At 39.0% G+C, this 20106-nt stretch overlaps 2 protein-coding genes across 2 annotated transcripts in view; both read left to right on the top strand.

Annotated features, from left to right (window-relative positions):
- Window positions 1-80: 80 nt before the first annotated feature.
- LOC133218147 (protein prune homolog 2-like) lies at window positions 81-7120 on the top strand. Its single transcript, XM_061364287.1, has 2 exons — window positions 81-5838; window positions 6285-7120. Exons 1-2 carry the CDS (start codon window positions 81-83, stop codon window positions 7118-7120), a joined length of 6594 nt encoding a protein of 2197 aa, XP_061220271.1.
- Window positions 7121-16014: 8894 nt separating this feature from the next.
- Window positions 16015-20106, top strand: part of LOC133218137 (protein prune homolog 2-like) — a 41380-nt gene continuing 37288 nt past the window's right edge. The window contains exon 1 of the mRNA XM_061364266.1: window positions 16015-16376. The gene's annotated coding sequence lies outside the window, so the exon portion shown is untranslated. The remainder of the gene's footprint in view (window positions 16377-20106) is intronic.

A 20106-nucleotide genomic window follows, 5' to 3' on the forward strand; every position in this document is an offset into this window, starting at 1 on the left:
AGTCTTCTCGTTCTGTTGATTGTTCCCCAGCAGATGACTATTTCCTTAATAGTGATTCCTCAGAAGGACAACAACCTGCCATGCAGAAAGAACTTGGCGAGACAAACCTGCTGGAAAGTGTTACAGCAAATTATTCAACTGACTTGCTTATGACAACAAATGAGGAAGACAGTTTAGCTGAATTTGATGAGAATCCAGGAGAAATATGTGAGAAAACTTCAGGTTTGATTGATTTAGCTGAAGGTGATTCCAGTTCACCAGAAATTTTGAAGTCTGCCGATTCAAGAATTCCACCAACGCCTATGAACAGTCTTGTAGAAACTTCACCATTAGATAATGGGCGGCCTTTATTTTTTCCACAAGATGTCATTAAAAAAATTAACGAAATAGATGGCCCGAATTATTCTCCGTCTCATGTTAGGTATGGGAGCTGGTGGGATGGCTTTGACCTGGATTCCAGAAATGGTGATACGTGGAGTTCAAGTGAGCAGGAATCTGTATTTCAGAGCCCAGTCTTATGGAAAGATTGTAAAGAAAGTCCCTCACTACGAGAACATATTGATAGAAGAGCCTCAGATTCTGTATTCCTCCAAAAACAGCCAAAGCAAATGAGAGCAGGACTGTGGGATAATCATTTTAAGCAAGATAATTGGAACGATGATGTGCAACAGAAAAATGGTGAACATTCATGTTTACAAACGGCATCTTTAGAAGAGACAAAGCAAGAACCAGAGAGCTTTACCTACCCATGGAAGGTCAGTCAGCCAACACCTGTGATGTCAAATGCATGGTGTAGTGATGAAGGGAAAAGTAGTCAGCTAGCTGGAGACTCTTTTGAAGTCTGGACTAAGTTTGATTCAGGAGGTATTGCTACAGCCCCAGAAAATGTATGGAACATACCCAAAATGGATAGAGAAAAAAAATCAGTGGATATTCCTGAGGAATGGGCCCTATCAAAAACTAGTTTATCAGATTCTTCAGAAATCACAGGGGACAATGAGACCGAAAATCCGCCTGTCCAGATATCTCCAGAAGCCTGGGATAAAGAAAGATATTATTCAGTAGAAGAATATGGAAAACTTGAAAATACAAATGCTGTTTTCAACAATCTGCAAAATAGTTCCAAGCTGCAAACAGAGGAAGAAGCTGTATTTGGTAACCCTAAACATAGACCAAAACAATTTGAAAATATAGACACCTGGAATATGTATGATAAAAACATCAGGAAAGAAGTAACAGAAGTGGTAGTGCCATGGCAGGATAACTTCTTGTATAAACACTTAGATCTTAGTTCATCAAACACAGGTGAAGATTTAGTTGTTTCTCCGCCAGATACCAATTACTCAACATCTGATTCATATGTATCACCTACATATGTGAAAGATGAAAGACAAAATGAGGACAAAGATTTTAACGAAGAAACACTTATTGATAAATTGGTAAGCCCAAATTTGGCTGAGCCAGAAGTACTTGAGAAAGGAAATAAGGAACCATTATCTCCCAGAAACATGTCTTTTTCAAAGGCTGAAAACACAGACATCTTGGACACTCCCCTAAATAATGTCACACAGTTACAAGAACGAAATTCTGAAATTGCTGCTCTTTCTGCCTTTGCTAAATCTTTTCTTAATTCAGAACAAACAGCTGATCAGTGTTTTTCAGCTGACATACATACCGATGAAAATAATTTTTCTGTATCAGCAAGCAGAAGAATAACACCGGTGTACAATCAGACAGTGAACGACTTATCACCACCACAGAACGAATTAAATACTGAACAGAATGCAGCTGAAAATGTAGAAACAGTGACCAGTGTTCCTGTAGAAGACACAGACACATCCACACCAACTTCAGATACTGGGAATGGGTTGGATCTGAAAATATGTGACATAGGAAGTGAGATACTTAGTAAGAAGGCAGAAAAAAATTCTGCTGATGTTGATGAAAAGCTGGATAGTCAGGATTCAGTGCAGCAGCTGGATTCATGGAGTTTACAGAGAGAGCAGGGATGTGAGGAAGACTGGGACAATGCCATTTTCGTCTCTCAGACAGGAAAGGAAGAATGTAAGAGTACAGATGAGACAAATGAACACCAAATGATTAGTGACATTTGTCATAAACCACTGCAGGAGGACAGTGAATCTTCTTGTAATGTAGACTTGGGAGGAAACAGGTCAACAACTGAAGTTCCCAGCTCCCCAGAAAAAGTGAGGAATAGTGTTAGTTTGGAAGCCTTAATCACAGAGAATGAGTTATTTGCCAATCAGTGCAATCCAGATAGTCAGGAAGAAAGGAAAGACTTTTTGCAGAATAATGTAGAATCTTCCTCAAGTGTTTCTGAAGAAGGCAGAGAGTGTGAAATTTTTGATGATCCCAGAGCAGAAAATTACGATTATAGTGAAACGTCACAGCTGCTTGCTGAGAAAGCTGAAAAGGAGACTACAATGATAGAAGATGTAACAAGTCCGGAGATGGAAAGTATCTCTGAAAGTTCTGATAAGGGTAGTGATAATCTTGAAAATAATTCTTCTAAAATGCCTGGAAGCTCAGGCATCTGGAATGATTCTGGAGAGAGTGACAGTTGCCAGGTCACTTCACTTCCTTTGACGAATGGAGCACAAGAAGCACCAGGAGAAGTGAAAGAGGGCTTACATGAAGTGGTTCCTAACCATACTGAGTTAGTGTCTTTCAAAAAAAGCTCAGAACTGAATAGGACTCATGAAAAGTCTTTCATAGATGATTCTAAGAAGTGTCCTTCATCTGGATATGTCAGTGTTCCTGACATTACAGATGTGTCTTCGATGGGAAGTTCGTTTTCACATGAAATAGATTCTGGGAGAAATGAAAGGTCTGAAGATTTAGAATTTGCTAGTAATCTTTGTGGAGAGACATGTGTAATGCTTAATGACAGTTATCTCCAAACTGCTTGGAATTCACAGCCATGTGAAGTTTTGCAATCTCCTGGAACAAGTCCTGAGGCAAGTGAAGCCCTTGAAATGGCAAACACCACAAGTAGCCTTTCAAAGGATATACAGATCAAAAGTTATTTGGAAGAAGATAATGTGTGGAGTGATTCAGTAAATGATTATGCACACTCAAGTGGAACAAGTCCTGATTTAAGTGATGCATCTGTGAATGTGTGGGAAGACCTTCCAGTTCCCAGTCTTCACAAAGGAAGTAGGGGTATGTGGGATAACAAAAATCTTGAAGATGCTTCTAAAAGGAATGAATTTGCCAATGAATGCAAAGAAGGATTTGAAACAAGCACTGAGCAGAACAAAATTCCTAAAAGCTTAGATTTTTGGAATGCCCATGTAGATGATGATACTGTATCTTCTTTATCAAGTCCTGAAATAAATGAGGATTCAGAGACTTCAGAGGCATGTCCAGAAGTGAGTCATGAAGATTCCGTATATGAAAACAAACAGCACAAAGCATCTGAAATTAGAGACGATTATGCTCCACCCAGTAGAACAAGTCCTGAAGCAAATGAAGACAATACAGATGCAAAAACTAAGGTGGGAGAGGAGGTTCAGGTAGGCATCTTCAATGAAAATCCTGAAACAATTAAAACTAGGAAAGTATTGCAGGAAGACTCGACTCCTGAATGTTTAGGTCACTGGGAAACACTTCAGAAAGAAGATCAAGTGAGTATTTTCAATGAAAAAACAGGTAGTGGAGAAGACTCGTATTTGTATCAAATGAATGAAGATACTACACTGACTTTTGCTGCTTGTGATAAAGAAGAGTATTCAAAAGCTGTAGATATGCAGAATATGTCATTGGAAACTGATTTAAGAACTGATCTGAAACCCACAGTAGGAACATTTCATTTTCCAGATGACTCTTTGGAATGGTGGAATTCACAGCCTGGTGAAGAAAAGCGATTGGAAGACCAGTATTCCATTTCAAGTCACTCTGCAACAAATCAGTTAGTATATAGTAAGGACCACTGGGGACCACCTTTACAAGATGAAGAAGTAGCAGAATATTTCGCTATTGCAAGTAATGATGGAAATCAGCCTCCCCCTCTACACTGTGATGAAAAAGAAAATGAAAGTCTGGTACAACCTATGAATATTCCTGATAGTGAGATAAATCAAGATACTGTACAGTTCAAACAATTTCATCCTTTTATACTGGATAAAGAAGAAAAGGGCTTGAACGAGATGTTGTTTATTACAGGTGAGGAAAACCAGCTGACTCCACAGAATCCTTTTTCAGATGAGGAAAGAGGTATGCCAGATATATCAGTGCAAGAAATCACTGTACTGGATCTACCAAAAGACAGTGACGGAGATGCAAGTTTCATTCCCCAAGAACAACAAGGGGACACCTATGAAAAATCAGAAGTGCACAGCTCCCTGTCAGGTTCTTTCACTGTAGAAGACTTATCATATGAAATGACAGAGAAGTCCAGTCCAGGGTGGAATATATTAGGTTCCCAAACAGCACTTATCCCAGATATTTTACAGGATAGCACACAAGAAAGTAATCAGCTGTTTTCAGTGGAACCTGACCTGTGGACTAATGCTGAGCAGATTGTAACTTTGAAATCTGATGGTGAAAATCCAGATATATTAAGTCATTGTGACCAAGACAATAGTTCAGAGGCATCAAGCAGTCCTGATGTGTGCCAGGAGTATGAAGCTAAGCATGCCTCTGTCCCATCTTCTCAGATTGGGGTGGAGACAGAAGACAAAGATAGCCTGCCACTTCACACATGGTCAGATGTTAGTAAAGAGGCAGATTATGATTCAAAGTGTCAGTTAGTAATGCAGAAAATAGAGACACAGGCTGAAAGTCATAGCCCCCAGGACAATGAACAGGGAAAGATGGATGAATCCTATCAGCCTATCTCTTCTAATATTCAGGAGCTTTCTGAACTTGCAACTTTGAAAGAATATGGTCTAGAAAGTAAACTTGTTACTGACCCAACTGAGTCGGCTGAAATTACCAATGAAGTTTTAGAAGTGAGGTCCTTAGATCTGCATGACGTATTCCATGAAAGTTTTACTCCTGCAAGCCATCGAGGAACACCAACCGATACAGATCAAACAGCAACCTCTCAAATGCATTTGGTTCCCATGGATTTCACTCTACCTGAAAGGGCAGAACAAAGCATAAAAGAAGCTAGTGCCTTGAGTGAAGTTGGAAAGCATTCTAATGTTGACCATACAGCAATAACTGGTGATGAACTGGACATGTCAGAAGAATGTGTGGATGAATCTGAGACAAGAGTGGACCGTAACATCAGGAACACATCAGCGACTGTTGTCATGGCAAGCACATGTTCTGGAATGAACACACTGGCAACAGCAGGCAGTGAAGCAGCAGAAGGGGAACAAAAGGATAAACAGGTATTCTTTCCCAAATCCCTTCTGCCTGGTGGTAATGAAGGCTGCGAATCCAATTCAGATAATCAACTGTTTGATGATATAGCAAAAGAATCTGAAGATGTAATTGGAAATGATGTTCCTGTGTTTAAGGAAGTGCCCAGTGGCCAGTCACCAGTGGTGTGTACCCCACCATCCTATGTATCTTATGATGCTGTGCCCTCTGGCACCAGAGAGTGTGCAGATGACAGTGCTTCTTTTGAAAAAGCTTTACCACTGCCAACGCCTTCAGAAGGTGCAGAAGGCATCCCAATGACCAAAGACACCAACATTAAAGATCAGGTGTCTGAAACACCCACAGAGTGCCTTCAGGAAAATCACACATCTTCACTCTCCGAGTCTGAAGTAACTCCAGGAGCTTCTGAGATTTCAATAGAAAAATCTGAAGCAGAAACAGCAGATCTCGACTCACCGCCAGGTGGAGATAAGAGATTACCTGATGGTAAGAAAACATGCTTTCCAGGGCAAGTTCGTAGAACAAAAGAAAAACGAAATGTCTGGAGTATTACTGCTGAATGATTAGGCTTTAAGTGAAGTTCTAAGTTCGTGTGTCTCCCTGGTGTACAAAACTGTACTTTGGGAGGACCTCTAGCTCACCCTTCTGGACACATCTAAAGCTCTTAAGCACTGAAGTAGGAACAGTATTTCTGTTTGTACAGAGCCTAGCATATGGGACACAGAATCATTTGTTCCTTAGAAATTATTGCAGTGTTAATGTATAATCTTTAACAATAATGATGATGATGGTGTTATAAAATTCAAGTACACATTAACAGAGCAAATAAAACTGAGAAGAGCTTTATCTCACTGTACTGATTTAAAGAAATCATGCTGACTAAAATAATAATTCAAAAACTAAAAAGAGTTTCTGTTTGCCTGTTCTTTTAGAAGCTGGCGCTGACTCCCTGCTTTGTATGGAGCACATGCTGAGGAATTCCTCTGGGAGCCCTAACCTGAAAAGTACAGAGAATAAGGAAGAGGTGAAGGTGCACCAGGATCCAACTTCACTGGAGATGGATTACATCCTTGTTACTGAGGAAGAAAGTACGCCTTCAACAAAGGATATCCTTGAAAGAAAGAAAAGTAATTTTGCATTTCAAGAAGCTAATGTAGCTGAACAAACAGAAACTCACGATGGCTTTTCACCAGGTTACTTGGATACCTTTCAGCCAATCTCCATTACAAATGAAAGGGAAGATCACTTTGTTTGTGGGACTGAATGGGACTCTGTTCTCTCAGAAGAGAAATGGTCTTCTGTTGTGCCTCAAAAACTGGATGATGAAAGGAGATCACAGGAAAGCTGGGAGCAGGATGAGGGCTGGATTATACTGGGACGAAATGAAGTCAGTGACATAGTGCCTGAAGAAATTTTTTGTGAGCCAAAATCAGAGATGCCAAAATCAGGGTCTGAATACTCTGGTGAAGAGCTGGCAGCTGTTGTAGCACAGGGATTGATACTTGACACTCGTGCAGAATTTCAGGTAGAAATTCCTCTTCAGAAGTCTTCTGAACATGAGAGCTGTTCTCCTACGAATAGCCTGACTACCAAGGACAAGAGTTTGGGCATTGCAGGAGCACATACATTGCAGGTGGTTGGTGGTGATGGTGAATGGGAATCAAATTCTCAACGGAGACTTGGAAATAACATAGCAATAGAACAAGAAATGAAGGAGGAAACGGTGCTCCTCAACACTGAAAGAGAGCTGAGTCAAAAATCAGGGTAAGGAAAAAAACAACCTGTTTCCTTTCAAGAGTCTTCTGTGTGACATTATGAATAGATGCCAAGATTTTTAAGTCTGAAGTACCATTTATATTTACATGATTTAAGTATGACTATATTCCTCCCTTGCAAAAACAGTGTTTGTTCTTGGTTGCTCAATATGAGCCAAATCAGCATTGTTTTGCAATGCAGTAAGCTTGTAAGGCTGCTTCCTTGCAGGAGTGAGTCTATCTTCCTTCTTATGAAGTCCCACAGACTTTATAACCTACCTTTAAATCTGAAACAGATGTGTCCAGGAAATGCAGGCCAAAGCCAGGTACTTGGTGGTATTGCCAGACCAGATGTAATGCCAATGATGAGGTTTTGGAGGGATCAAATTGAAGTGCTGTCTCTGCCTAATGCAGAACTGTTGGGAAGAAAGACAGGAGGGAATTAAGGCTCAGAGTCAGAAAAAGGTGCTGCTTGTAGAAGGAAGAAGAGGTTGATGGAAAATAATGGTCTTTGTGGTTATTTCCAAGCTGTAGTCAGGTCAGAGCAGCATTTCTGGCTTTTTGGACTGGATTGGCAGTGGTCGCAGCTTGAATATATTTGCACCTGCCTTTGGGTGAAGTGCAGTCTCTGTGCTTATAGCATTGCTACTGCCTGCTGTCTCTCTGCTGTCACAAGATGGATATAGAGATGACCCTCTTGACTCCATTTACTGTAGTGTTTTGGAGAGGGTGCTTCTGTTGTTGTTTCCTTTCCTTTTACAACGCGGAGGGTCTAACTGCAACAGTGAATTTCTGGGGTCACTTTCAGAGATGCAGGTGTGGAAGTCTTGTATCCTGGGCATCTGCAACCAACACATTACAGTTTACAGAGAGGAACCTGGAATTGTGTTTATACAGGGAAATTCTCACGAACATTAAAAGAAACTTCCCAACACAAATAAAACTAGCAGGTGTAACTGCTTTATACTTGCTACTCCTTTTGAACTGCACTTACCCAAAAGAGCATCTGTGGTATGAAACATGAGAAAACATACTTTTTTTGTGAAATACAAGATTGATTCTGATTTTTCAAGTTTCTCTCAAGCACTTGTCAGTTCAGTGTAGAATACACATTACATTCCCAACTTCTATTAATAGGCTTGCAATTTATTTTAGACTTTACTTTTTTTATTTGAATTTGAAAATTTTACAATTTTAGCATTAGGCTTTTTTCCCTTAAAGGTGGCATGCTTGTGTATAATAGAATAACCCTGATCACAGGATGTACAATTAATCTGTGACAGAAAAAACAGCTTTTTGCTACCCTCTTCCCACCCTGAACAGTTCACATTTTATTAAGATTTAAGGAGTGAATAGTTCAATAGCTGTGATGACAGCTAATATATTAAAATGCCTCCTCTAAACATTTTCACACATTTTACAAGGGAGTGTGTTGTTACCACAAGGTCAGACACTGTTACGCCTGAGCTGGTTTTAATATATGGGAAGCGCTGTCTTAAGCCTAGAAAGAAACCCCAACCTCAGAAACTCTGAAAGATGATGTTACCTGCAGGCTTAAACTTAAGAACCTGTATAGGACTTTGGGTTTTCTTGACAGACAAGATTGTAAGTGATATACAGAGCATACTTTGCCCTCACACACTTCTCCTGCCTGAAACTGCTTCAGTCTAACTAGACAGACAGCACTGAGAATAGAGAGGGGCTCTGTTTCAGTAGGGCAGTGACAACTTTTATTGATGCAGGTTAGCATTTACTGCCCTCAAGAAAGAGGAAAATCTTCAGAAGGCTTAGCAGAAGACAAGCATTCTCCAGTTCTGTGCAGTTTGAAATAAACAAAATGATGAGTGCTTGACCTTCAAATTACCAAAAATAGAGCTGGTTGGCACATTTCTGTTGCAGCAGTCCTCTAAGCTTCTGATTTCCATTCCAGAAGGAAAATTAGAAATTTTGAAATTCTGCCCAAAAGAGAAATCTAGAAAAAACAAAATAAGTAAAATACCCAAGCAGTTTTGTGTCTGTATCATTGTGTGGAAGTATGGCTTGGGATCTGCAGATCTAAGAACACTAGGCATCCTTTGACTTTTGAGGTGGTTTGCTTGTTAGCACTAGTTGACAACCTGGAAGTCATTTTCCACCATTCTTTCTGCAGGGTATCACTGAGAGTTCAAACCCAACTAATTTCAAAGATTTTTTCTTTTTCACAAACCAGTCATTCCTAGTGAAAAAAATTTTAATCAAAAAAACTATCACCTCTTGTCACAATAAATGGTGAATGGAATGGGAAAGTGGAAGGGCTGTTTAGAGGTGCTGGCTAGTTACAGGCTTGCAAGTCTGACATAAGTCAGCTTTCAACTCCTCTGTCTCCCATAAAGCATTTAAATTCAAAGCATCCAGATGCTGACCCTGCTTAAGTCACACTGATTAATTACATGCAGGCAGCATCCTAGGGTTTGACTTGCCATGCCTATGTGCCCATGATGTTCTTCTTACCAATGAAAAGAAAATTAGTCCAAGTATCTGATTTAAAATTATTTATTTAATTTTATAATCAGCACGATGGAGTTGGGATAGCTTTGAAGCAGCAAGATTCCTTGTTAGATACCTCAAGAAAACAAGCTGATTTTTGAATTTACACAAGAACTAAAAAAATCATTCCTTTGGTTATGGATTTATAAGGAGGTTTTAGCATCTTATTACTACAGATTGTTAGATAACTATGAGAATACTGCTGTACTTAAGGAACAGGACATTGTCCAAAGTAAAAACTTGAATCTTGTACACAGTAGTAGATCATGTTGGTGTTTCAAATGTGGTACATTTGTTATTCTTAGAGGTTAGTATGTTCTCTCAGACTGATTCCCACAATAAGGTCCAAAACTGGACCATGTTAATGTAAGAGTGTTTTCAGGGAAAACTTAAATGCATGATGGAATATGGTTCATCCTGCAAGGAAAGCATACAGTAGGTCTTGGTATAGGATATATATATGTGATGACAGTAGCTTCCGCTATAGGCTTTTTTATTATCCAACTCAGAAGTTGTATTATTTGCCCTTTCAGTGGATAGCAATGGCTATTTCTGTCCTTAACCCTAGTAATGCTGAAGCTCAGGGAAGTAAAGAAAACCAAAGAATTTATTCAGCATCTGCATTAACAGTTATTTATGGAAGCATGGAACCAGTAAAATCTACTTTGCAATGGGTTCATGTTTCATTGTTAGATGTTTTTCTTGATAAGGTGTGAAATATAACCCAAGTATTTTCCAGCATTAATGTTACTAAAAATATTGCTCTTGTATGAGAATTTCCTAATAGAGATTGTGCTTAAGGTGCTGTTTTCCCTTCAGTTTCACCTGTGCTTGGTATCTGATGTTCAATAAACTTCTTGGTTTATTGAACTATTTTAAAGCTTATGTCTTTGGTCAGTTAGTGGCTTCAGACTTTTCAGGGGATACCAGAGACACATGCAGATGTCCCTCTGCATGCCCACAGCATGATCACAAAAGCCTTGATCTCTTTGAAGTCAAAGCAAATGCACAAAAAAAATATTATGGTAGAAAGAATAAAACACAGGAATAATTATTTCTAGATTATATGTCAGTTTCATTAAACCTCTTACATAAACAGCTGAAAAAACAGTAACTGTTATGTAGAAGTATGTAATTAGAAATGCTTTCTAATGCACTTCATTGACAGTTTTAAAAACACAAATTCCTTCTTAAGATATACTTCAGTGTGCAGCTTTTAAATCTGAAATTAATTCGCTTTCTTGGCCAACAAAGTTTAAAACAACGTGATATGGCAGAACTGTCAACCTGTGGGAGGTGAGCACATAAACACTGGTGTCATCATGTAAGAGAAGAAATTAAGGCTTTTCTCCAGTTGCCAGAGTTTCTGGATTGCTTGATGGTGCTAGTCACCAGGCTCTGAGTCCACTATATCCATTTATATCTTTGAAGTAGGCTTTGGGAGAACTGAACCATGGTCTAAATAACTGGTACTCAGCTCTCAGAAGTGTCCTGCCAGAATTTCTGTATTTCTGAAGTCTAATTTTGACTCAGGAAAGCCAACTGTATGCTGGGCTGCATCAAAAGGGGCAAGTTGAAGGAGGTAATCCTGCCCCTCTACTCCACTCTGGTGAAACCCCACATGCAATACTGTGTCCAGTTCTGGAGCCCCCAGTGTAAGAAGGATGTGGACCTGCTCAACAAGTCCAGAGGAAGGCTATGAAGATAATCAGAAGTCTGGAGCACCTCTCCTGTGAAGACAGGCTGAGACAGCTGGGCTTGTTCAGCCTGGAGAAGGCTCCAGGGAGACCTTCTAGGAGCCTCTGTTACCTAAAGGAGGCCTACAAGAAATCTGAAGAGGGACTTTTCACAAGAGTATATAGGGATAGGACAAGGGGGAATGGCTTTAAACTGAGAGGGTAGATTTAGATTAGATATTAGGAATCAGTTCTTTGCAGGGAGGGCAATGAGAAACTGGCAGAAGTTGCCTAGAGAAGCTGTGGCTGCCCCATCTCTGGTCATATTCAGGGACAGTCCGGACAAAGCTTTGAGCAACCTGGTCTAGTAGAAGGTGTCCCTAGGTGTCCCAGACCTAGATGGCAGAGGATTAGAGCTAGGTGATCACTGACGTCCCTTACAACCCAAACCATTCTATGATTCTGTTATTCTGTCATCTTTGAAGAATAAAGAAATTCATAATTGTATTTGGATGATGGGGATGTCCCCATCAATGGACAGTTGAATTGATAGTCCGAAGTTTATGGAGTCATTTACTCAGTAACTGCCTTCTAACCGCCTTCTGAATCTACAATTTATTCACGTGTCCCTTGTTTCGAAAAAAAAATTAAGTTCATGCTTGCATGCTGTGTGGAAGTAGACTCCTTTGGTAGTTTAATAATGGTCAGTAAAGGATGCAGTTTGCATTATTTTCTGCCCTTATCCAGTAAGTGGCTGTCACTTTATCTAAGAAATGGACTGGTTTGTAGAAGAGGGAAATAAAGTTACAAAATACAAAGCATAAACAAAAATTAGAATGAAGAAGTGGATTAAAATCTTTGTATCTGCTGATCACTGGCCTCTTCATCCCAGTGTCAGACATAACAGCTCTCCAAGGCTGTTAAGGTCAGTTTTAAAAAAAGTCTGTTACTGGTAAAGTTCTCCACTGTTCTGTATCCCTTCTTCAACAAATAGCAGCGGCAGAAAAAGAAGTATGAGCGTGCTTGCCACCATTAAAACACTGGAGAAAAGATACAAACCTGTCTAAGTAATATGCAAACCACAGAAGTAATGAACCCTAGAGGTTTCTTTGGCCTCATAAAGAAGGACAAAGAGATTTGATAGCACGTTATTAATGTCAGTCTTTCCAGAAAGAAAACAGCTTTTTATACAGCTTTCCATATGTGAAGAGCAGAGGGTAATGACATTTCAAAAGGAAAAATTCATGGAGCACTTTATGAATGTTAGGTAGGCAGGATAACATACTTTGCTGCTGCTGCTGCTGCTTCTGTGACTGGAGATGTCCAGCAGTAAAATTTATGAAGACTGAAGGTCGTTTTCTTCCTGATAGAAGCTGCCCTGTCTTACAGAGCTGTATGGAGCCCAGTGGTGACACAGTCGTCAGGAGGCAGAGGGAGAACACTTCAGATAACTATGCTAGCTTTTACCTACCAGCACACTCCTCAGGGTTGCCTGTACCAGATCATTGTTGCTGTAACCTTTGCTGTAGGGATTAGTTGTCATTTCCTTAGTAGGAAGAGTTAGAAAAAGCTGAGGTGTGGTTTAAACCCAGCTGATAACTCACCATGCAGCCACTTGGTCATCCCTCACTCCCTGATCCTGGGATGGGAAAGAGAATTGAAGGAATCTAAAACCTGCAGGTTGAGATAAGAACAGTTGAATAACTAAAATAAAGTACAATATACTGAAAATAGAAAAAACACCAACAATAACAATGATAATAGGAAACAAGAGAAGTCCTTGATCAGGGTAAGTGCTACTTGGCAACAACTAAAACATCAGTGTGTTATCAGCATTGTTCTCAGACTAAAGATGAAACACAGCACTGCACCAGCTACTAGGAAGAAGACTAACTCTTACAGCTGAAATCAGGACATGAGGGAAATACTATGAAGTTACATGTTGACCAGACAAATAAGAAATAGTGAAAGCAGTATAGATAAGGACACTGATGTTTGGAAGGTTTGGGGGAGAGCTTAGAAAATAAGTGGCAAAACTGAATGGAAGACAATTTCCTTTGAACAGCTGCTTTTATTTATTCAACCTACTAGAATAAGGCTTCTACAAAGAAAGCTTCACTTCCCTTTCTGATAGCATGTTCTCAAAGAAGGAGATAGCACTCTTTTCTGCTCACTTGTATAGTGACTTTTTGGAAAAGATAGTTCTTCCACTGCTTCTATCAGAGTCTCTCTGATTACTGTTGTACCACTGGCTATTAAAGTTGCCCAGCACTCTTAAAATTCCAGTAAATTTTTAATAGAGAAACCTGTTTTCATCACATTGCCTGATTGACAGTGAATAAAGATAACTACAAATATGTGACTATTTCAAGATCAATAAGAATTAAGAGACTACTCTGCTATCCCTGGGATTTAGCCAAATACGTATCATATATTGCAAAGCTCAATACTGAATTGAAATACTGACAGAATGGAACCAGGAAAAAAATTCTTCTTGACTCCAGTGGACCAAGTGTTTCACCCAGTATTTTCTCAAAATGTCTGTTCCATCACCCTAAGGCTAGAATAAGGCAATGAATTAGGGAGCCCAGGTTTGCTTTTTGCTTTAACAGGCAAAGCAGACTGCTATATATAGGAAGCCTAAAGGATCGAACATCTGTTACTAGTTTAAGTGGCCACATTCTGCAAAGTAATCTTTAATTCCCTTTGGATGCCTCTGCTTCCCTTTTTCCTTGCTAATGTGTGGGGCTGTCCTCTTTCACTCCTGTCAGGATTGTTTATTAATTGGCCAGACTTGCTGGAAAGCAATTTCAGGCGCTCTGGAGACCATGCTCCATGAAGGCATGAAGGCATGCTGCTTCAGTGGTGCTTTTAGCTCATGCTGAAATAGAAGATTATGGACTTGAAATGAAAATTGAACTCAGGTCTTCCACTTGGCAGCACAAAGCATGACAAGTGATGAAACAAGGAGCATGCTTTAAAAGTTAAAAACAAGCATGTGAGAAAAAGAGCAACAACAGAGAAGATTGCTTGTAGGAAAGTCCATGAAGTGAAAGTTAAGGCCTTGAAATGAAAGCTGAAAAGTAAATTGAAACAAAAAGTTTAGTTTGGTATGAGCAAGAACGCTTTAAATTGCTGGCTCAGAACTTGAGATTTCAGTGTTCATCTGAGTATAGGATGGGAAACTATATGATTAATGTATTTTACATTATTACAAATCATATTATTATCATTATAGTAATATACATAATGTATTAAAAAGCTCTATGTTTTATATGAGCCTTTACAAAAATATTGCTTCTGTGAAAACAGAAGAATCCCTCAGACAAATTCAGAGCAGGGAGTTTTTCAACAGTATACCTGTAGATTCATTAAAACTTTTTTATTTTTTTTAATTTTGTAATAATCCATTTTAATGTCAGTGAGTCTCACTCCTAACCATTTTTATTCATGGAAGTAACAACATAACACATTTCATGCATGAACTTTAGTAACACCATTTTTTGCCTTCTACTTGACTTGGCTGTTAAGTCATGGCAACCATCTTTTTTTATCAGTTTTGGGATGGTACAGTATTTTCCATCACCATCTGGAGGTTGAAAATTAATTAAAACTAAATAACCAGTTTTCCATTGCAGAGCCAGCTGTTAAACAATAGCAGCAGCCAATATGGTGATGATCCTATTTTTGTAAAAATGCATTAATATTTAAATGCCAAATACCAAGTACTTTATAAAAGCCTTTTAACAGGAAGAAAGCAACACTTAGGTGACTGAGAAGCAATTTTAAAAGGAAAAAAACCCAACCTACTTATTAATGAAATTTTACTTAAATTGTGAGACTGGGCCCATAGATCTACTTTTTAAAGCTAGAAGCCTGGACTGTGTTAGTACTGTTTAGTATAAGAAAAACTCTTTAAAACACTTCAAAACAGTTCTATGAGCTAATTCATTATATAATTTATTCCAGTGACGAGATTTCAGCATAAAGCATTATTGAGTTTTGAAACTTACCCCTGTTGACCCAGGACCTGACTCTGATAACAGCCAGCCCCAGTGAGTTTACTGGGTCCCAGAGGAGTTTCCTAAAATCTCGAAGATGTTTTGTGGCATTTTGAGCATGGAGGATCAAGGACATGATCCATGATGTCTGCCATGGTACTAATTTCACAGGTTTATTGTTATCATGGTACTAATGACTTTTATTGTACATAATTTGTTTACAGCTTTTTTTCCTCCATACAGCTTCTGGGTGTCTGAACTTTTGATTTCAAATGGATTAAAGATTGTCCAGTTAAAGTGGTGCTTAAAATATCCCTATCATTGGAAATTTTACATAGACAGCTGTCAGAAGTTTTATGTCAAATAGTGACAGAAGCATCAAAGATCATGTCTGCAGCAGTGTCATCTTTAGAAACGTATTTTCATGTTGGTGATTATTTTCAGGTTTTTTTAAACACTTGGTATTGCTCTGTTTTTTATAAAATAGCACCTGGGGACTGATTTCTCAAGAAGTCTGCAATAAGATAATGATAACTTTCCCTGTGAGATTATTAATAACATGAAGAATAGGGTGGGAACCACTGAATTTTTGTTTACGCTATGCTGTAGGTGTGCATGGAGCTGTTCTAACACATGAAAAGGGCTGAGATGGATTGAATCCGTAAGAACTTTTGTCATGCAGTCTCATCACAAGCTTTCCTCAGGCTCTGAAATGAAACAGCAGGGAGAATATCAGTACTGGAAGCTGACTTGCTGTATCAAAGTTTGCTGATGCTGTGACAAAGCTCCACAGGGAATGTAAAACAACGTAATTTTCATGGCCAAAGCACAGTTCTGCCTCCATTTAAGCTCTTCTTTAACTAGAGCTGGGTAGCTGCTGGTTCACACAGCAGCTATCTGGAGGCAGGTGATCGCCCTGATTTAGCAGTACCACTAGCCACGTGACAAGAAAATGGTGGAGGATGTGTATTCTTAGTGAGCTGCGGCAGAAACAGGAATGCTGAAGTGCAGCAGTAAAGCATCTTTAGTATTTTCCCAGTAGAAAGGCATCTTCAGGTCTTTAGAAGGTAAGCATTTCTTTACTCTCATAGGCTGATATGCAGGTTTTCAGATTAAGGATTCTATTGTCACAGTTACTTTAGGTGAAAAAGGGGAAAGAAATGTTAGTCAGCATGATGCAAAGCACCCAGGACGTCATTACTGAAAACAGGGCAGCTGTGTTTTAATTCTGTTTTAGCTCTTTACGAGAGCTTACATCAGTTCAGTGGAATGCCTTTTGTCTGAGCGCAGGCATGGCATATGTAATTAGGAAACAAAACTTCACTGCACAGTCACCTAGTGTGTTATGTTATTTTCAGCTTTTTTGCCTAGTTCTGAGGATACGGCAGGGAAAAAAAAAAAGAGTAAACGTTGGGGATTGTCAGTGGATAACTTGTTTTTAAAACTGCTTAATAACTGGCATAGAGATGGTTTGTAGGAGATCTCATAGGAGACCACCGGACAGTGGTGCTGTTTTCAGGGGGTTTGCTACCAACTGAAGCGTATAATTTTTAATTATTTTTTTGTTTTTCAATGTCCTCTTAAAATGTTACAGTAAACTGAATATATAATCTTTGAAGATTAACTGATCAAGGATGCAGCAGTAAGCTCAGTGCTAAGAGGACTGAAAAATTACTGCAAAAGTTGATTTCTGCAGGCAATATTTTTGTTTCAATTTAATTGTGGGAGCTTGATTCAGCTCCTTATTATTTTCCATCTGTGAAGATGTGAAAATATTCTGCAATTTTAAGTGTGGTAAGCAGACAAATAATAGTGATGTACAGGAGGTACTGAAAATGCATAGGATGTCTCAAAACTAGCTAATTAGAGCATCACTGAAAGAGAATATGTGCAGGCTTGGTAGGTGTATTTACCCAGAATCATTCTAAGTAGGGGCCAGGAAGAGATGTAATTTCTGGACTTCTGTTTATTAACAGTCTTGGGAAGCAGAGCTGTATTGAGAAAGGGAGGATGCACACAGCTCATGAGGCATTAAGACAATTGGGGGAGGAGGAGGGAAAGACACTAATCCATACTCTGACAGAATAGTTTTTCCAGGGGTGCTGTGTCCCACTGCGGTCACCTATGTCTTTCACTGCTTCAGTCTTGGGCAAGGGAGGACTAAGGTGTAAAATAGCCTTTTTATTCCTGTCTTTGATGAGTCCGGCTGTTATTTGGCCCTACACAAATCTGGACATTATTATAAAAATCTGGTAGCTAGATGCAAGTATAGCTTTTGCATAAATTCGCTACTTTAAAAAACCAGGTCCTGCTAAGAGCAGTATATTGTGGTTTTGTGGCATCTCTGTAGTATTCAGCATTGAGAGTAAATGTTATTTAACAGCTTGTAATATATCTGTAGGGGGAGAAAAAAAAATCAGTCTTTAAGCCACAGACTTTGTTCAGGTGAAAGCAACTCTCAAACTTACCAAGAAGGTCTATATAGGTGAGAATATGATTTTGTCAGCAACTGTTAATACTGATAAAGCTGTTTTTACCACTGTAGTGTCTTCAGCACTGGAGATACTTCCTATTAGACCCTCTGCAAATATCCAGAAAAATACAGTGCTACTGCACCAACAGATGAGACGAGTGCAGAGGGGAGGATGCAAGTGACAATCCAGCTGCTTGACAGATAGTTTATGTACTTGTTTTTGCTTTGGATATTAAAAGAAATGGCTTAGCTGTTGTGGGATTTTATTAATTAATTTATTCTGATATTACCAGTTCTGAACATGTCATATAGATTACAGTCTTCTCTAGAGCCACTGTAACTATGAAAATAGAAGCAGATCAGACTTTTATTTCAGGTTACTTGATGAAAGTTGTGTTCTACAAGAACAACATCACTCTCCTTTTCAGAAAACACTGTGATCAAACTCTGAAGAGTGATGAGCAGCATCAGGATACACCTTTGCCTGCTTTTCTAAAGCAGTAGACAGTTATATTTCCCAAGCCGTAATGTGTGAAGAGTGCCACGGGGGATAAGGAGCCCCATTTTCTCATATGGTTCCTGAACATTACTTCTTGAGGCTGGCATTTTATGTCACTCTGGCTCTTTTACAGAAAGTATTTTTGCTATGTCTGGCATTATCTTCTCTCCCACACTTTGGTTGGGTTTTATTTTTCTGCTGCTTCTGTGGCGCTTCCGACTCAGTTACAGAGTTCTGTCTCTGAAGCTAACTGATGACTTTCTGTGTTTCCCTTAGGACTTGCCTTTTCAGACCTCCTTCCTGCAGAGTCTGACAGCCTTTACTGCTCTGGACAGCTCTTGCCAGTGCAAGCAGGTTGCAAGACTGTCTTCTTTGGTAGCAGTTTTAGTGCTTTGGTAGAGCTTATGTGCCTTGATTAAGTGTCTCCTCTGGCTCATAGTTGGGCTTTTCCTGGGTTTTTCCCAAGTTGTAAATCATGCAGTATGGATGGGAATTTTCAGTTAGTAATTTACACCCATAAGGTGTCATAGCCAGGATAGGGAAAATGTAGTTGCTAGTTATTTGAGGGTTTGCTGCAGTCTATATTATAGTAACATTGAACATCACACATAAATTGTGAAAGCATTGTTATATTAATAACATGGAAAGCTGGAAATTTGGCAGTACACTGGCAAAGAAGTGAGAAGAAAAGAGAAAATGAATGAATTCTGAAGATGTAAAGTGCTGAAGAAATAAAAGTTCTTTGAGAAGGGTAAGGAATGCAGTCATAAATAAGACCAGAGAAAAAGGGGAGGAAAAGGTGTAAGTCGTATAGTATAAGGAAAAAAGTTACCATTTATCTTTTCTTGTCTATGAGCATATTATAAATTGTGCGAAGGCTGAACTTGAAATCAAAGTAGAGCTAGAAAAATAATAATGTTCGTGAACATTATTATTTAATGAACAGATCAATAAAGTGTAAAGTGCTTTTAACATCTTGACATTAAAAGAGTTGTTATGATTTGCAGTTCTGAAAATCATCCCTAAATACATTTTATCATCCAAGCAAGACAGAATTCACCTGATGTAAGATGTTTTGTTAAAATACTCAATTCTGGCTAGAATAGTGTGGTAATCATTGTTGTACATGCTGGAATTCATACATGCAGAGAAACATGTCCATTATCAATGCAAAAAGTTGACAGTATTTCAGAAAAGCCAAGTAGAAAACAGGAAATGGCCACGAGGCTCAGAAGTTAGCATAGTTGCAGAATAGTGGTTATTACTAATGGTTAAGAGCAGTCTGAGGCATTTTAGTATGTCTTCATTTAGAAGCAAATGTGCTTGATTAGGTGGAGACTGTAATAATAGTTGGAAAGGAGTTCTCACAACTCAACTGGAGAATCTCAGTAGGGTGTAAAAGGTAAAACTTCCTTTTCTGTTTCCAATCCTGCAACTTCCACCCATTAACTACTCTCAAAGCCTTAGCGTACTTCCTGAAAGTGCAGATGGCTGCATTTGGTATCATGTGCATGCTGCTTTTTCAAGTGCTGATCATGTGCCAGTTGCATCTTTTGGAGCCCCAAGTATTCTGATGAATGGTCTTGACAACACAGTGGCAGGAAAATGGTTAGTGTGAGCTGCACATGCTGGAAGGACACCTGGTTTTAAACTGAGGAAAACCAAAAACTGAGTTTTCTGAAGGAATAATTAATTGTTCAATGTAGTAGAAGGATGGAAATCAGGTTCCAGGTCTGTGATTAAGCCTAGCTTTTTAATAAATATTTAAAAATACTATTTTCAAACAAAATGTATTTTCAGGTTATACTTAAGGATTTTCTATGTG

This window comes from Neopsephotus bourkii, unplaced genomic scaffold (assembly GCF_033783945.1).
Source record: "Neopsephotus bourkii isolate Nb327-2 ecotype Australia unplaced genomic scaffold, CSIRO-AGI_Nbou_v1 NB_1197, whole genome shotgun sequence".
NCBI lineage: Eukaryota > Metazoa > Chordata > Aves > Psittaciformes > Psittacidae > Neopsephotus > Neopsephotus bourkii.